The sequence below is a fragment of the Archocentrus centrarchus genome, chromosome 17 (assembly GCF_007364275.1).
Source record: "Archocentrus centrarchus isolate MPI-CPG fArcCen1 chromosome 17, fArcCen1, whole genome shotgun sequence".
Classification (NCBI taxonomy): Eukaryota; Metazoa; Chordata; class Actinopteri; order Cichliformes; family Cichlidae; genus Archocentrus; species Archocentrus centrarchus.
Window position 1 is genome coordinate 7826466 of NC_044362.1, and position 17848 is coordinate 7844313.

General features: G+C 41.7%; 1 protein-coding gene across 1 annotated transcript; it reads left to right on the plus strand.

Moving 5' to 3' along the window:
* Nucleotides 1-1662: 1662 nt before the first annotated feature.
* Nucleotides 1663-17788, plus strand: ap1g2 (adaptor related protein complex 1 subunit gamma 2). Its single transcript, XM_030751718.1, has 22 exons — nucleotides 1663-1802; nucleotides 2366-2568; nucleotides 3018-3142; nucleotides 3366-3507; nucleotides 3898-3994; nucleotides 4099-4175; nucleotides 4261-4356; nucleotides 4618-4698; nucleotides 6134-6232; nucleotides 6317-6372; nucleotides 7139-7252; nucleotides 7989-8129; nucleotides 10001-10055; nucleotides 10258-10380; nucleotides 10969-11058; nucleotides 12352-12479; nucleotides 12577-12681; nucleotides 12873-13011; nucleotides 13582-13741; nucleotides 13942-14093; nucleotides 14461-14559; nucleotides 16523-17788. Exons 2-22 carry the CDS (start codon nucleotides 2368-2370, stop codon nucleotides 16619-16621), a joined length of 2379 nt encoding a protein of 792 aa, XP_030607578.1. The 5' UTR covers nucleotides 1663-1802; nucleotides 2366-2367; the 3' UTR covers nucleotides 16622-17788.
* The last annotated feature ends 60 nt before the right edge of the window (nucleotides 17789-17848 follow it).

The following is a 17848-nucleotide window of genomic DNA, read 5'->3' on the forward strand; positions in this document are numbered from 1 at the left end:
TGTTTTACCTCCCTTCTCCCTCCCCTTAAGCCAACTTGTTTATATAAATAATATATCTTTAGGTCCACTTGAGTTTTTTTGTAGAAAGTTTGCTTTAATGGCATGTTAGCAACACCAGTTTATTAATACACTATTTATTTTTCATGAGCACTACACACTCCTTACACATTAGTATAAATTTTTCAACTTTTTAGTTTTGCATCTTTATATTGTTTTGATGTAGAACTGTTTCTGAAATTGTATGAGGTTTCACATCCTCCAGGTTGTGAAACCTCATACAAGCCCAAAACAGCCACTGATTTGTCTGCTGTCCCTTTACTCTGGGTACGGCAACATTATTGTGGCTGTTTTGTTTTACAGTCTGATGGTAGCACTGTAAGGGGCAGAATTAGAGAGCGCCGTCGTTTAATTTTTGGTATTTAACCTCTGAGACACTCGAAAGCACATTCGCGTGCACTGCATTGTGGTGATGTGTCAAACTAAAGGGGTTAAGAGGTTAAAGCAAATGTTATTATATTAAATGTGTTTTTCCTCAGTTGTTTCCAGGAAAAAAAATACTTATCTGTTGCAACAGCTCTGTTTGGTGGTATGCCCACTAATGCAGGAGAACCAGGAGCCTCAGAAGGAAGATGAAGACAGGGAGGCTGAATAAAGCCCATTAGCAAACATGTGCATAAACAACTTTCCCTCTACACTCTCCAAAAATGTAGCGTTGGCAGTGGTGTGAATTTCACGTCCCTTGGCAAAATTTGAATTATGAACATATTTGTAGCCTATTAGAATCTGTAATTTCCTGATGTCTTCATAAAGTCTCTGTTAAGTGTGGCATACACTGCGGACTATTAGTATGGCGCTGCCTGCTGCACATTCTCATCAATGTTTCATCCACCTGTTCAAACGCCTGACGCAGAGCAGGTGGAGTCCACCCACAATGACTGATCCAATTGCGGAAGTAGTGAAAAGGTACGATAAGCTAAGGTGGGTCAAATGTCACGTCAACGAAACTAAGAAGGAAAACTACTTCTGCCTTCACAATAAAAGCCTGCTATACTCTTTTTTTTTTTTTTTTTTTTTTTTTTTTTTTTGTTTCCAGAGGTTGGCATGTTTTATTATGCATATGTTGCTAAGCTTGATTGTCTTTTGTCCAAAACCACCTACAGCTTTTTGGTGATCTGCATCTGTGGAAGTCAGAGCCATACATGTCATAGCTGGTAGTCTGGTCCTTTTGCTCTTCAGGGTATTTTGTGTTATAAACCGGCTGTTTGCTGAAGCCTGCATGTTATAAACACAATCCTGTTTGTCGTTTGTAACCTTATAAATTTTAGGGAACTTCTTTGGTCTGTGACATATTATAGGGAATTGAGTGGTGATAATGAGAGTGCACGTATTCTTGAGGTGATTTTATTGTTTACTCCTGTGATTTTGAAAGGTGAAAGTCTCTATTACACGCACGTGTGTGAATTTGTGATTAAAATAATTGTGTTTCTGAAACAGTTGTAAGGAACCCTTCATGAAAAGGGCCCATTTTATTACTGAGAAGAGTATAAAAAAATCTATGTATTCATTTGCATTTCTAGTTCTATTTATTTTTGCTTCATTTTTTATTGTAAAAAATGAAATCATTTTCAATTTGACCTTTATTTTGAAAGTTGGGGCAGGAAACTGAGTGCTAACCTCTGCTCACGCTAACTAGATGGAGACAGTAATTGGGTTTCCAGTCAACTGAGTGCCGACGTGTGTTGGTGGGGCGTCGGTTGAACGGCTGTACTTTTCACAAACTGGCAGCTCTGTTAACTGTAGAGGTATGTTATTACTTTGCAGTTTTAAACCACCTCCGTAAACGGACTGTCATGCTAACACAGCTAGCTCAGGAGCTGTTTCCTCCATGGCAGGCTTGACAGCTTCTGCAAGGTTAGCTCGGTTCGGTCAGTGGGCTAGCCTCTGGCTCATTTCATTACCGAAAGCGAGAGTCATGCTGATTTGTTAGTTAACCCGTTAATTTAATTGTGTTTTAGTAGGTCAGATGAATTAAAATGTAGGTATATGGCAGTAACTTTATGGTTATTTGTGTTCCATCAGCCTGTCACCAGAAAAAAAAAAAGTGTTTGTGGTTTAAATTGGTTTGTAATTGTTCCATCTTGAGTTGTGTGTGTGTTTTCTGGATGCATGCTGCAGTGTAGTGACAGCTGGAAGTGTTACAGCAAATTAAATCCAAAGTAGTGTGGTGAAACTGTTTTCTCTTAATATGTAATATTTCCTTCACACGACACTGCATACCAACACATCTTTCCATTCATTCCCCCCCACCCACATCCTCACACACACACACACACACCACCACACACACACACACACACACACACAGCCATGTCTCCATCAGTCCCCCTGCAGGAAATGATCCGGGCCATTAGGTCAGCCAGGACGCAGTGTGAGGAGCGGGGGGTCATTCAGAGGGAGTGCGCAACCATCCGGGCACAGTTCAGACAAGCCGACAACGAAGGGCGATCGCACAACCTGGCCAAACTGCTCTACGTGCACATGTTGGGTTACCCAGCTCACTTTGGTCAGGTGAGGGGATTTGGCTATAATGCCTGTCATGGGGTTTGTTGGGGTCAAATGGGCCAGGAGGGTGAGAAACCATCACAGTGGCTTGAGGGTCTGGGCTCACTTCATCACAGCATAGTAGCTCATGAAGTCCTAATGTATGCACGTGCATCTTATAAGCACTGAGCACGCAGTGACATGACATGCTCCCTTGTAATACTAGTGATGTTGCTGGTATGTGCTTGTAAGCTTGTACTGTTACCGTTACTAGAACACTGCGAATTGTTGTTAATTCCCTCGAGCAAAGTCTGCCAAAGCCTGTGAGTCCGTGAGGGTGGACACTGGAAGTGGGCCACTGAATCCTTGTTCTCTGCTGCTCTGGAGCTTAGACGGACCTCCAGTTGAGTGGTTAAATAGGAGGGAATTTTCCTAGGGGCGCTACTTCACTTTTCACATTTTGGTGTTCTTATTAGATGGAATGTGTTCGGATGATTGCCAGCCCGCGCTACAGTGAGAAGCGTGTAGGATACCTGGGAGCGATGATGCTGCTGGATGAGAAGCAGGATGCCAGCCTGCTCATCACCAACTCCATTAAAAAGTAAGAGTAACCCAAACTGGAGCCTATTATAATTCATCTAAGGTGGTGCAGTTTATGACAGCTGTGTTAGTGTCTTATTGTATGTGCTGGATATTTTAGAGAAACAAAGGATAGTTTCACATGATTTAAATAAAACACGGAACACTTTTTTTATCCATTTATTGATTTTCATTAATGCCTGATCCTCTACTTGCCCTTCTTTGTTTCTCTGTGTGTTTTTCAGTGACCTGGCTAACAGTAACCAGTATGTGCAGTCTCTGGCTCTCTGCACACTAGCCTGTATGGGGTCAGCTGAGATGTGCAGGGATCTGGCACCAGAGATTAACAGGCTGCTACGAGCCTCCAACTCCTACATTAAAAAGAAGGTGAGGCCTTCTGCAGGGTATCAATTATTTATCCAGCAGCTCTTACCAATAGTAATATAACTACCAGTGAAGTCACAATTTAAACAAATCTGTATTGTGCTGTGTTTGATTTAGTTAGCTCGATGGAATACTCAAAACACTGATTTAAACATTAATATCAAGGATAGTGTTTAATGTATGTAGGATCCATTTCTGCAGTCGTAGAGTTTAATATTCATTGTGATCATTTAGTTTGACATAGTGTAATGTTTTAGGATGTGTACTGTTCCCTATATAAAGCCGTCATGGGCTTCGAGTCCTCCATGAGCTGTAAAACTTGTGACATCTCACTCTCATGTACTCAGACTTGTGATTCAATGCTGCTGATGACTTGTTCCACTGTTCTTTCAGGCTGCTTTGTGTGCTGTTCACATTGTGAGAAAAGTCCAGGATCTGGGAGAGCTCTTTGCCCCCTCAGCTCGTTGCCTGCTCACTGAGAAGAACCACGGTTAATATAACTTCATGACGCACACACACACACAGTAAACACGTCTCATGCTGTAAATGCTGTTTTCAGTTTATCTCTGCTGTTTTTGTTCCATTTACCCGCAGGTGTGTTACATGGGGCTGTGGTGCTCATCACTGAGCTGTGCGAGTGTAACCCAGAATCACTTGAGCGTTTCAGGAAGGTATGATGGACACACACGCACAGAGTCGTCCTGATCAGATGGTGTCAGTGTTTCTACATGTGTGGTTGTGCTGTGTGTATTCTAGACCGTACCAGATCTGGTTCAGATCATGAAAGGTCTCGTTATTTCGGGTTATTCTCCAGACCATGATGTGGCCGGAATCAGCGATCCCTTCCTGCAGGTCAGGCTTCATTTCACTAACTACACACACATCACAGCAACACTTCATGTTAAAGTCAGAGTCGGCTAGCATGAATTAGTTTTACTACTACTGTGTGCATCTTTGTGGCTCGAAATCTTAAATTAGTTTATTTCTTTGTCATTACACACACACACACACACACACACACACTGGTTTATTGTCCTTCCTCCTACGTCTGCTGATTTGGTGGACAAAGTCACTCGCCTCCATCTGTTCCTTCTCTCACACCTCCAAATGCAGGTACGCATCTTGAGGTTGCTGAGAATCCTCGGTCACAACAATGAAGCAGCGAGTGACGCCATGAACGACCTGCTAGCTCAGGTATGGCGTTCACTTTCACCTGAATTTCCTTGAATGTTTTTGGTATCATTTTTAACTTTTCTTTGGGTCAGTCCACATCAGGCAAATCTAGAAAAAAAAAAGTTTCCACGTGATCAGACACCTGTCCCATATGGTGGTATGACTGTGAAAGTTTACCTGAAATGCACTTTTTGAGATTTTCCCACAAACTTGCTTATAAAGATTGTGTTGGACAAAAACAAGATCAACAAGACGACACTTGAAGTTGGTATTAAATTGATTTTCAGCTTTTGACAGATTTTAAATGTGTTTTCAGCCCTGAAAGTGTCAGGTGGTTATCTCCTGTACTTATGAAGTTATGAGGGCTCAGAAATGCTGGGGAAAAAAAATAAGACAAATTTTAAGGTGTACTTCGAGGGCCTGTAACTCTGAAATTTGTCATAGTATGAAGGTACAAGTTTGGATGGTTTCTATAAATGTAGTGGTGTTTCTGTAGGAGTCATGTGGCAGTGACTCACTCAGTTTTTTCATGGATTTACCTTTTATTTTTCCAGTACTGTAACACTGCATATTTCCCAGTTTCTGTTGGTGACATTTCTGCAGCTGTTACTTCTCTGTTCAGTCATGGTGGTAGTCACCTCCCACCCCAGGCTGAGTACCCCAGAGTGCATGTTTATACCAAATTACTTCAGCATATATCTTGAAGCAAAAATAATTTTTCATGCTTAATGTCTCAGGTTTTTTAATGTCTGTCAAATACATGAACGTGTGTTGTTGTATGATAAAGATTACTGATACAGCTGTTCATCCAACCCACTTCAAAGCTGGCAGATGTGCTGCTGGTGAAACGGGTGGTTCAGAGATTAAAATGGTTTGAGCAGTTCTCAGATTTTGGTTTAAAGTTGTCCTGTTGCTGATGATTCCCCTAGAGCGAATGCTGCTCGCTCCACCCTGTGTGTAGGGGGAGGGGTACGCATAAGCAAAGAGGTGTGTTTGTTTAGATGTGTGTGTGATGATCATTGGCATTAATGCATTCCCAGGCCTCTTAACCCACAGCTAAATGTCAAACCCTAATTCTTATTTCAACCCTAAAACTAAGTCTTAACCCTCAAACAGGCCTTCAAGGAAATGTGAACTAATGAAAATGGTTCTTACAAAGATAGATACAAATGCTTTTAATTTTATTTATTTATGTAATATCTGTGCTTTCCTGTGACAAATAATGTTAGTCATTCACACACATTGTTTGTGTGAGCAGTTCTTGAGACAGTTGCCACCCACAATCTGGCTTTTCTGCACAGCCATGTTTTATGCAGGCACCAGCACAGACACACGTCTTCAGCACATATACCGTAGCTCTACTAGCTTTGCTAATGTGTGTGTGTGTGTGTGTGTGTGTGTGTGTGTGTGTGTGTGTGTGTGTGTGTGTGTGTGTGTGTGTGTGTTTACCATACAGGTGGCGACTAACACAGACAGCACAAAGACTGTGGGCAATGCTGTGTTGTATGAGACTGTTCTCACTGTGCTAGACATCAAGTCAGAGAGCGGCCTCAGAGTAAGAGACTACACTGTGTTTAATGATATGAATACATTGAAAATAATCCTGACTAATTAATTCATGGACATACTCGTGCTGCAGGTTCTGGCTGTGAACATCCTGGGAAGATTTCTCCTGAACAACGACAGGAACATTCGGTTAGTTGTTTGTTCCTCTTCACATCCTTGTTCCTCTCTCCTGTCCAACCCCCCCCCCCCCCCCCCCCCCAATGCGTCTCTCCTCCCTTTCCTATCTCTCAGGGTCATTTCACCTTTTCAAGCTAACAGAAAACTCACTACAGGCAAAGAACGAAACCTCCCAACAGGCTCTTATCGTCTGAGTTGACTAATTACTTTCTCTAGAGCCATTCCTCTAGAGCCACACCAGAAGGTCACCGTCTCGCTGCTCATGCTGAGCTCTCAATTTCAGGACATGTTATTTTCCAGCAGGCACTGTGGAGTCCTGCTGCAGGTTCCTGAGGGTTTTATTGTGCAGTTTCTTTTGGGCATGTCCCTATAAGGGCCCTGTGGGCAGACAGGTCTGTCAGGTTTCTAACTGCAGGGCCTCTGAATCGCTCTGTGGCAGAGCGACAGGTTTATTCCTGCGATACCTGCCCGACTAGATAACATCTCCCCTTGCGTCCACATAAATACTTGATCAGTCCATGAGTTATTTGAAATGGAAAGATGAATTATTTATCCTTGAACGCTGAGAAAATTAAGATTTTCATTTGTCATTAATCTGTATTGTTAGGTTGGACATTTTTGAAATCTAATTTTAATGATTTATTCATTGGATGTGCCTCCCCTGACAATCACTCTAAGTGACCTCGGTTTAGCAAATTCTGCTTCATTATAATATGTCAAATGAAACTTTAATCTTACCATCATTATTTTTGGCTTTTGTGTGTGTGTGTTTGTTTAGGTATATCGCCATGATCTCTCTTCAAAAGATTGTTGGGACAGACCATAATGCAGTGCAGCGCCACCGTGGGACTATAGTAGACTGCCTGAAGGACCAGGATGCTTCTGTCAAGCGGTGATTTTTAACCTCGCCTTGTTTTTTTGCCTGGCTCAGCTGTTCAGCATCCACAGATGGTCCATAAACTTTTAGAGTATCTCCCACGTGTTTATGAGGCTGTTAAAAATGACTCTGAAAGAATGTGATTTACTGTTATGTTTTCGATCCTTTTTAATGGGTCACAATCAGTAGTAATTGATTTTCATGTATGGTTGATAAATCATAAGTTGTAACAGTGTCACTGATCTGGCAACATTAGTGTTCTGTATTTTGATCAGGTAGCCGCAGGGCGTAACTTCTCCCTGTGGTACTCGCTGCTATCATTTGCACTAACAACCTGACCCTCACACTAAAGCTTGACGTTAACTACTTTTTCTAGTTTCATCATAAAGCCAAACAGATTTTGTTGTGTAGCTGGCATGATTAATGTAGCTTGTAACTAATATCATAAATCTTTACTGATCCAGTCTATACACTCAAATCCAACATGATGCTGCTCTAAGACTATTTATCCTCTGTGATATATTTTGTATTGGAGAGTTCCTCCACATATTTCGATCTGCCTGCTGACTTGCGTTACAGACAGATCAGGGTGTTGCTAAAGGGATTTTCAACAAACTTATTGATGGATGCAGAGGGTTTGAACAAGCAAACATCTTATCAGCTCAGAACATTTTGACCTCAGCTGCAACAACACAAAAACAAAGGATCAGCTTGTATATCCAACTTTATTTCTCTTTTCCAATCCCCCCAGCCGTGCGTTGGAGCTTTCTTTGGCTCTGGTGTCAGCCTCCAACATCCGCTCTATGATGAAGGAGCTGCTCAGCTTCCTCTCCTCCTGCCCCCCCGAGCTCAGGTCTCAAACTGCCAGTGGTATATTCATTGCTGCTGAAAGGTGGGTGAAATGCTGCAGAGAAGACAGTGAAATGTATTTCATAGGACATATCAGTGTATCTGCAGTGCTGCTTGAAGGTTTGTGAACACTTTAGAATTTTCTGTATTACAAATGAGACAAAAATAGAATATCTGGTAATTCTGGTATTGGTAAAATTGAGATGGTATTGCATATTTGTGAATGACCAAAGTACGCAATTATTAGTTTTCAGTATTTGGTGGAACCCCCCCATGTGCAGCAGTTCCAACTGTACATTGGGTGGCTGTGGGTCAGAAGGTAGAGCGGGTCATCTACTTATCGGAAGGTTGGTGGTTCGATTCCTGGCTGCTCCAGTCTGCATGCCAAAGTATCCTTGGGCAAGATACTGAACCCCAAGTTGCTCTCCGATGCAGCTGCCAGAGTATGAATGTGTGTGAATGTTAGATAATAAGCACTTAGCTGGAAGTGCTTGTATGAATGGGTGTGAATGGGTAAATGCAAACGTGTTGTATAAAGTGCTTTGAGTGCTCAGCTAGAGTAGAAAATTGCTCCATAAGAACCAGTCCATTTACCACTTAGATTTATGCTAACTGTTGATCCTCCAGCTCGGAGGGATTTTAACCCCTTCCTTCATACAGAACAGCTTCAACTCTGAAAGGTTGATGTCTTATTTATGAACTGGTCACTTCATGTCCAGCATTTCTGTTGGATTAGGTTCACAACTTTGACTTGGCTCAGCATTCTTATTTAACCATTCTTTGGTTGAACAGCATGTGTGCTAAGGGTTGTTGTGCTGCTGCGTGACCCAGTTTCTCTTGGCATTCATTTTATTTTACAAATAAATGTTCTGATGTGTTATCAAATTGCCCACTGTTGTAGATTGATCCTACCAAAACAAGGCCAAACCCTGATGCTACCACCACCATGTTTCACAGTAGACATAAGGTTGTTGTGTATGTCATGTGATCTTTAATAAACTGCAGACGTGCAGCAGACTTTTTCTTCTCACTGCCCTGCCATGTTGTTCAGTTTTCTCCAGATGGTGGGCTCATGAACACAACCAATTTGAGAGTCCTTTAGCTGCTTGAAATTTACCCAGGGTGCCTTTCAGACCAGACTGTTACACGCCTCACTCTGAGCGATCTGATCTTTATTGTCCAAGCACTCCTGGGGAGTGTAACAATGATCCTGAATTTCCTCTGTTTGTCCACAGTCTGTCTGTGGATTGGTGGAGTTCATACTCTTTAAAGATAGTTTTGTAACCTTCCTGCTAGATGAGCATATTAATAATTGTTTTTCTGAAGTCCCCACAGATCTCCTTTATTTGTGCTTTGATTATAAACATCAAGTGTGAGGGATCCCCGTTCATACAGAACCAAAGCGCCCACTCACAAGTGACTATACTCCCACTAAATGAAAGCTTCTTATTCACCTTCATTTAACTCAATAAGTTAATAACCAGATATAATATTTTTTTCCATTATCTGTCATTTAACTTGTGTTAAAACCCAGTGTTTTATGTCACATTTTAGTTATAAAAAAAATCTAAAAGGTTCACAAGCTTTTGACCACCACTGCATGCATGTGAGCACATACAGTATATTCATGCATATGAAAAAAGATGTAAGTGTCGAAGCTGTAACGAGGAAAGTCTCCGTGCTTGTCTCTGCTGTATGTACCACATCTCTTTCTCGGTGTCCATCTCCACTCACAGTGATATTCCTGTCAGAGTGGCACTGTGGCTGTGAATAGCCTTCTGTGTTTCTACTGTGTGTCATTCGACAACTTGAGGCACTTCTCTGTTTGAACGTGCGTTAGCAGCAGATCCGGTAGTGCTCGTGCGTATGTGTGTACCACTGAGTTAGCTGAGTGTGTGTCTCTGTCCCTGTCAGGTATGCTCCCTCCCAGCGCTGGCACATTGACACCATCCTGCATGTCCTCACCACGGTAAATGCTGCCTCTTATATAGGGTCCTCCTCCATAACTCTTTTTGAATGCATTATGACTTACTTTAGATTACATTAAAAAGTTTGTTTTAAAAAAAAAAAAAAATTAGACTTTGGGATCATAAGTACCTCATCTCCACAGGCTTTTTTTTTTTTTTTTTTTTTTAAGTATGGTGTATTATGTTTGATATCCATTCTGCCAGGCAGGGGGCGATGTGAGAGACGAAACGGTGCCCAACCTGATTCAGCTCATCACCAACACCTCGGAGCTGCACTGTTACACCGTTCACAAACTATACCGGGCTCTGCACAACGACATCTCTCAGGTCTGTGAGTCTGCATGGTTTCACTGAAATTATTCTCCTGGAATGTATTCAATAAAATTGCCCCTATCTGAGCAGCATTTATCAGGATAAAAGAAAATCATAAAAAGAGACACTGATATATGACTGCGGCTATGGTGATGTTAAACAAAAGGGGGAATGATCAGACTTTGGTCAGTGAAAGTGGGCTGCGGTTCACAGCCCCACTGATGAAAGATGGTCATAATTTTGTGTGCCAACTTTTAATCATTGAATTTAAAGCTAATTAGAGTTTTTAGATGAATTTCCCTCTTAAGAGAAAAGACTGTAATAATCTTGAATCAGACAGAGCTGGTTTGGTTTCACTGCACTGACAGTAGCTTTGCTTTCAGTTTGAAATTGGCTGATGCAACCAGATTTATCTTGGATGAGTAGCCATTTATGTGTCCACTGCGTAGCACTGATTCCCATTTTTCCAGCTTTTGGGGAAAATGGCTCTGATGTTTCTAACTGCTTTGCAAGCCAATCTGACAACTTGACATATTTTATGTATTATTATAGTGCAAGTATATTGTATGGACACAGCTGTGAGTGTAATATTTGTATGTGCAGCAACCTCTGGTCCAGGTGGCGTGCTGGTGTATAGGAGAGTATGGAGACCTGCTGCTGAGAGGAGAGTGTCAGGAGATGGAACCTGTGCAGGTACACAGAGCACAGCAAACACTGGTTTATGCTTTTATTTCATTCATATTTGTTGCTATTTATAGCTCACTGCTACAATAGATTAGTAATCCAACTTTTTTGTTAGATCATTTTGATTCTAAATGCACACGACTTGTAGCCCCCCCCCCCCCCCCCCCCCCCCCCCCAAAAAAAAAAAAAAAAAAAATTCCCTCACACAAAGATAATCATGTACTTTGCAGTCACGGCTACAGCTGTGAGCTGGGAATAAATATGTAATCAGCATGAGCGACGATAACTCAGGGCAGAGAAAGAAAGAGCTGCACCAGCAGAAATTCAAACTTGAACTTGAGCTGAACATTAGTAATAATGGTGTTCACTGAGAGGAGCCAGTTTTCTTTGTTCCAATTCAAATATTCATCCTCTGAATATTTTAGTAGTTCGGTAGTTGATTAAATGCTTCATAAACTTATAATTACACACACTCCAACATGCAGAAAAAAGCTGATAAAACGTGTTGAGTTATTATGCAGCACTTCTCACTTTATTACCACGTTGTTGTGCGTTGTTGTATGGATGTAGCCGCAGTGACATCAAGTGGCTTGTGAAGTCTTGTTTTAGCGCTTTCAGCGTCGCAATCTTCGTGTTTTAAAACCAGATTTGACAAGGATGGAGCTGACCAAGAAGTCTCACCCTCACTGGCTCATGACTTGACAATCACAAGCTTTTAGCCAACGAGCATACCCTCGTTTCTTCTTTTAAAACACCTCCAATGAAGAAAATTTACAGTAAAGGCCGTGTTTTATTCATTTTGACCCAAAATGAGTGATCGAGCTCATAAACTCATCAGTAAAGTGTTTACAGAGGTCGGGGGAAGGTCAGAGGTCAAACTATCAGGTGAACATTTGACTCCCTGCTAACACTGGAGTCAGTCAGCCAGTACATGCAGGGGGACGTGGTGGTGCTGCCTACGTGCCTCTCTCTAACTCTCTATTTAGTGAAGCGCTGCTAATGTGCAGCAGCAGTGAGCGGAAGCTCACGAAGGAGAAGAGAAGTGATAAAACAAGTGACCACAACTTTCCATAGTCAGTGTAAAATCACAACTGATCTAAAAACGGCATTGAAGTACTGAAAGAAGTGGCAGTAAAATATTGCTTAGTTACTGAGTAAATAAATATAAGTTTTCCATTTCTGCAGGATAATCTTATATATTTTTCTAAATAAATAAATTCAGTACAAGTGTTGCGTTTCTTTCTGGAATTAAAAAATGTGCTGTTGGCCTTCAAACCTTGTGCTGATGTTTCTGCTGCTCAGGTCACAGAGGACGACGTCCTGGATGTCCTGGAAGTGGTCCTGCAGTCCCACATGTCGTCCCCGTCAACGCGAGGCTTTGCTCTCACCGCCACGATGAAACTCAGCACACGCATCACTGAGAACGTGGAGTAAGAAACTCTTGTGTCACACAAAGAAAACAGCAAACAGTGTTCCTGTGAGTGCCCTGACTGCTTCTCTTTCTCTCCATGACTCTACCCCCGGCAGTCGAATCAGAAGCATCGTCAGCATCTACGGCAGCTGTATAGATGTGGAGCTCCAGCAGAGGGCAGTTGAATACAATGCTCTCTTCAAAAAATATGACCATATGAGGTACTCAACAGAATGGCTACAACGTTTTCTAGTATTTGTATGCAGTATTTTTGTGTTTCTTTGCAAGAAAAAATGAGGCATAGAGGCTTTTTTTGGCCTCTTATATATTCTCATTATAGCCATTAAGGAATTTACTAACTAAAAATACATTTTTCTGGCTGAAAGAGCTGAGACAGTCCTTCTTTCCACAGGGCAGCAGTGCTGGAGAGGATGCCTGTGATTGAAAAGAACTCTCAGGGTCACACCAACGGGGACTCGACAGGGGAGACTGTCAAGGAGAATCTAGCAGTCAAAGTCAAACAGGCAGAGCCACAGCAGGCTGCTAACCAGGTACAAGATGATGACAAAAACGTCAGTCAGGGCCGCACTTTGACCTCTTGAACAGATGTACCAATTCCAGTGTCTGGGTCTGACCTCTTTTTTTTTGGTGATAACCAGATATTTTTAAGTTTTGATACATTTTTCAGTGTTGTTTTATAAACGCATTCCGGTGTTATTTTCCCTGTAGATTTTATTGGTTAATATCTGTGATAGTCGGCTTTACTTTAAACATGTTAGTGTGTTGTTCTGTAATGGGCTATGCATCAAAAATAATGGTCTCATTAATTCAGGGAAACTTTATGAACAGTCGGGGATATTTTATTGCTTTTTCCCTGCCTGTTTTATTATATGAATCAAATTCTAGTGAAGGTAAGCTAAGTTTAACAGCAGTGGTCTGCTGTCATGCACCAGGATTTAAAAAATTCAGGGGTCCAGTTTCATGTTTATCATAGTGCTTTGCAAACTTTTCAAGATATTTTTAGATAAAGTTTATTCTGTTTAGTTGTCGTTCACATGTGGATGGATTTGAATAGCGTGCAGTCAGCTGGATTATCACCTCCGATCTTTGGTTTTCCTCAGGTGTGTGATCTCTTGGACCTGCTGGGTGGCTCTGAGCCGCCTCTGCAGTCCAGCCCGGCTTTGGGCAGCACAGCACCTCTGCCCATCGGCACAGCTGGCACTGCTGGAGGAGACCTCCTGGATCTGCTGGGAGGGTTGGAGCCCACTGCCATTATGCCAGGTCTGACCTTCTGATGTACACTCAAAAAGCTGCAGATGCAGGAAACAGGGAATGATTTTGGATGCACAGCTATAGAATGTGTTTGAATCAGGTCACAGGATAATCTCTAAAATGTCACAATAATAGGAGAAACCAGGTGGATCGCGTTGAACTCAAGTTTGTCCTTTAAAGGACTGTTTTGTTGTCTGTGTTTTCTGTAGCTCCCACAGTGAGTGTGTATGACAAAGACGGCGTGACTGTAACACTAAGTTGTGAGAAACAGTCCGATTCAGGCCTGAGCATCACACTCACCGCCTCCAACTCCACTGACTCAGACATCAGAGGCTTCACCCTGCAAGCTGCAGTGCCCAAGGTTTGTATCAGTGCCAGCAATAAAATCCTGTTAATCAGAAACTGATGAATGATTAATCTGCTGCTCAAGAGTCACTGCCTCCCCACATTTGACCAGTATGTGCAGCTTATAGCTGTAGCTGCTGTTGTGGAAATACTGTTTCTGGGGCTTTGAGATTTGACGTTTTGAAGTGTGCAGCTTGTTTAGTAAAACCTTTGGGTTCAGGACCTCTGCATTTCTAATATTCCTGCCTACAGCCCTGCTGGTAGGTGTCACTTTTAGCCCTGTCACATCTCACTGGTAAACATCAGTGCAGCAAATGGATTTGAACAACTTGTGTGGGTTTGAGCGCTTTCAACTTCAAAGCTTCATTTGATCCTCCTTCCAGAGTGTCCAGTTACACATGAAGGCCCCCAGCGGGGACTCTCTTCCTGCAAGAGGCGCCGCTAAAGTGACCCAGATGGTGGTCCTCAACAACCCAAATAAGGTGGTGCAAACACACACACACATACACACAAGTAATGCTGGCATTCACACACTGTTTAGAAATGATGTGAAAAAGTAAGTACAAAGAAATTGTTGGCTTTTTTGACAAATGCATTCCTCTTTGAAACTGTGCAAAAGCAGACCACACTTTATTCATTTTGTGAAAGTGTTTAATCAGTTATTCAACAGAATATCAAGATATAATATTCATCTGTGTACAAAGTAAGTACACCATTGGCATCAGAAGCTAGTACTGTGCCCTTTAGCAGAAGTAACTTCTTGTACTTCTCTTCTTGTACTTCTTGTAACTTCTCTCGTTATATTCCTTCAGCTACAAAATGCTTGAGGGTTTGTACTGCCTGCTTCAACTCACTTAACATTTCAACGTGATTCAAATTTGGACTTCTTCTTATCTTGCTTAGGCTGCTCCATTCCTTCGTCCTGAGCCAGTATTTAGTGAATTTGCCAGTGTGCTTGGGCTCATCATGTTGTTAAAAAGGCCCACTCTTCATTCAACAGCTTTTGGACAGATAGGCTGACATTTGCTTTAAGCAACCTTTCACATCTCACCGTTTTTGGCTTCCAATCAGATGAGCTTATGCGTGTTTGGTGGACACTGTGTTGGTGCACGGTAGGGTTTAATCCCGGGACCCCGGATTCCCGGGAAATGCGATCAGAACCATTTCCCGTTTCCCGAGAACCCGGGAAAAAAGTCGCGCGCATTGATTTGACTCAGAAACTAAGGAAAGATTCAGAATGTTAAATTTAAGGAAATATTGAGAGAAAGGTTCATTTAATGCGAAAAGCATTACTCTTCATTTCAGGCACGTTCAAATATCTGTTTTGAGTGTTTCTTTTCCTCATTTGCAGCTGCTTACTAACAATCATGAATTAGGATACGGGCCTAATATGTGAAGAAAGTATCATGAAATAGATTACTTTAACATATTTCGCTTTCGGGAAATGGCTCGTCTTTTCCCGGGATTTGATTCATGTGATTTTTGGGAAAAATATTAAACCCTAGTGCACGGTGGGTTTTCTCCAGGTACTCCAGCTTCCTCCCACATGACGTTAGGTTAATTGGTGATTCTAAATTGGTTGTGAGTGTGAATGGTTGTCTCTCTTTCTCTCTGTGTTAGCCCTGCAACAAATTGGCAGCCTGTCCAGGGTGTACCCAGGCTCTCACCCTATGACAGCTGAGATAGGCTCCATCCTCCTGCAACCCTAAATTGGATAAGCAGAAGAAAATGGATGGCTGGACCTTTTCACAGATTTCATATTTCCGCAGATTTCATATTTGTATCAATGTATAAGAGAAGACAGGGACCAGAAGCAGAAAGTCCAAACCCTTACCTTTCCACCACCCTGTTTCAGGTTTTTCTCCTGAAAAGCTCTCTTTGCTCTGAGCCCCAGACATCCATCTTTATCTTTTGTGTCCAGAGCAACATTATTCCAAAAGGCCTGGTCTTTGTCTGTGTGTTCATGGGCAATCTGAGGTTTTCCCTTAATGAATAGCAAAGACTTTTTCTTGGGATGTCTTCTCTTCATATTACATTCAGTCACAGTCAGTGATTTTTGAGGGGTGATAAATGCAGGGATGACTTAATGTGTTTATCTAAATCATAAAAGTGACCAAAAAAATGCATTTTCATATCAGCTTTATCTTTAGGTAATTTTCAAAGAGATTAAAATGTTTGTTAGCCAAATTATGTCAAAAAACCAACAGTTTCCATGGATTGTGCTGCATGACTGTATCTGCAATCTGATAGGCTGGGTGCCTATCAGATTTTCTGTGTGGAAATGCTAAAATAGATGGGATTTTCTCATCTTGCACAAATATTTTGTTTGGCAGGAAGAGTTCATCATTCTAATATGTGCCCTGTCAGGCTGTTTGTATTCTAATCACAGGTTGGTGTAGTGCTCAGTCAAGTGCTGTGCATCTGAAGTCCTCCTTCTCCTTTCAGGTCAATCTTAAAATGAGGCTTCGCATCTCTTACACCAGCCAAGGATCAGCTGTTCAGGATACAGTCCAGGTCGACTCTTTCCCCGGACTCGGTCACTGATATCAGCCCGTCAGTCCAACAGGATTGTGACACCGGTCTGCGGATGACTCAGCAAGCGTTGCCTGTCTGACTCAGCCTTTCTGTTGTCACACCCTACACACTGCTGGTCCTCAGATAGCTTGATCTGTTGTTTCTATGTCTAAGAAACACTGTTCTCTCAGAAGAAACCACAGTCTCGTTCATGGAGTTGCATCTGTCCATTCCTCGCGAATGGAGACATTAATGTGATTAATGGAGTGGACTCTGGAATATGCAGGTATAATGTGGAAAAACATACTTTTTTGAAGGAGGGTTGTGTTAACAACTGTCCATCAGGGTTTTTTGTTTTTGTTTACAAGCTGTTAAAGCTGATTGTATTCAGTGTTTCACTCCACAGTAATGTAAACTTTCAGGGGCTTCTGTCAGTCAGCCACCAGATCAACTCCACCCACCCAGCAGTTTATGCATGCTTTTAATACATTTGTCTTTACACTGTTTGAGAGGAGGCAAACACTAATTAATGAGCTACTACAACTAATTTATTCTATCTAATACACATCCATTAGGAAACAAAAAAATGAAATTTGGATGAAAGGAATATTTTAAAACACCTAATGTGCTGCACTCATGTAAATCCCTTCTTTTTTTCTTCATTATTCACCTGAACAGCAGTGTCCATGTCCTGAACCATTCCTGTGCCTTTCATCCTCTCTTAAAAATGTAATATTTAGCTTTGGAGGCCAAGATTATTTAACTCTTGAGTTGTTTTGTTTGTTTTTTTTTAATCACTCCCATACAAGGAAAACTTGATTTCCCTGACTGCTGTCCCTTGTCTGTTTTACCTAAATGAGTTATTTTCTGATGCAAATATATAGTGATGCAAGAATGAGCATGATGCTGTCTATAAAATGTATATTTTAGATATTCAAAGTATAAGCACAAGAGTTTTATGACTGTAAACAAAGCCAGCATATGACCCTGTTCATTTGATAACGCATCGTAACCTCTTTTAAAGCCACTCTGTGTACTGGATGTCAGCGACGGTGCTCTACATGGATTTCACTGGAGTCCTTACCAGACTGTTTCATATCATCAAGTTAGCTAAATCATAGTGACAGAAGGAATCATTGTTTGGATTGTCTTTGAATCTTAAACCTTATGTCATTTTCTAATTAAAGAAAGTTTTCAGAATCCTCAGCCGTGACTTGATTTTGGTGTGTGTGTGTGTGTGTGTGTGTGTGTGTGTGT

Bases quoted from the DNA above. Each gene is read 5' to 3' on its own strand.
- ap1g2 (XM_030751718.1), top strand. From the start codon at position 2,368: ATGTCTCCATCAGTCCCCCTGCAGGAAATGATCCGGGCCATTAGGTCA. The intron at 6,233-6,316 runs GTAAGAGACTAC...CTCGTGCTGCAG, and splicing joins AGTCAGAGAGCGGCCTCAGA to GTTCTGGCTGTGAACATCCT. The intron at 14,560-16,522 runs GTGGTGCAAACA...TTCTCCTTTCAG, and splicing joins TCCTCAACAACCCAAATAAG to GTCAATCTTAAAATGAGGCT.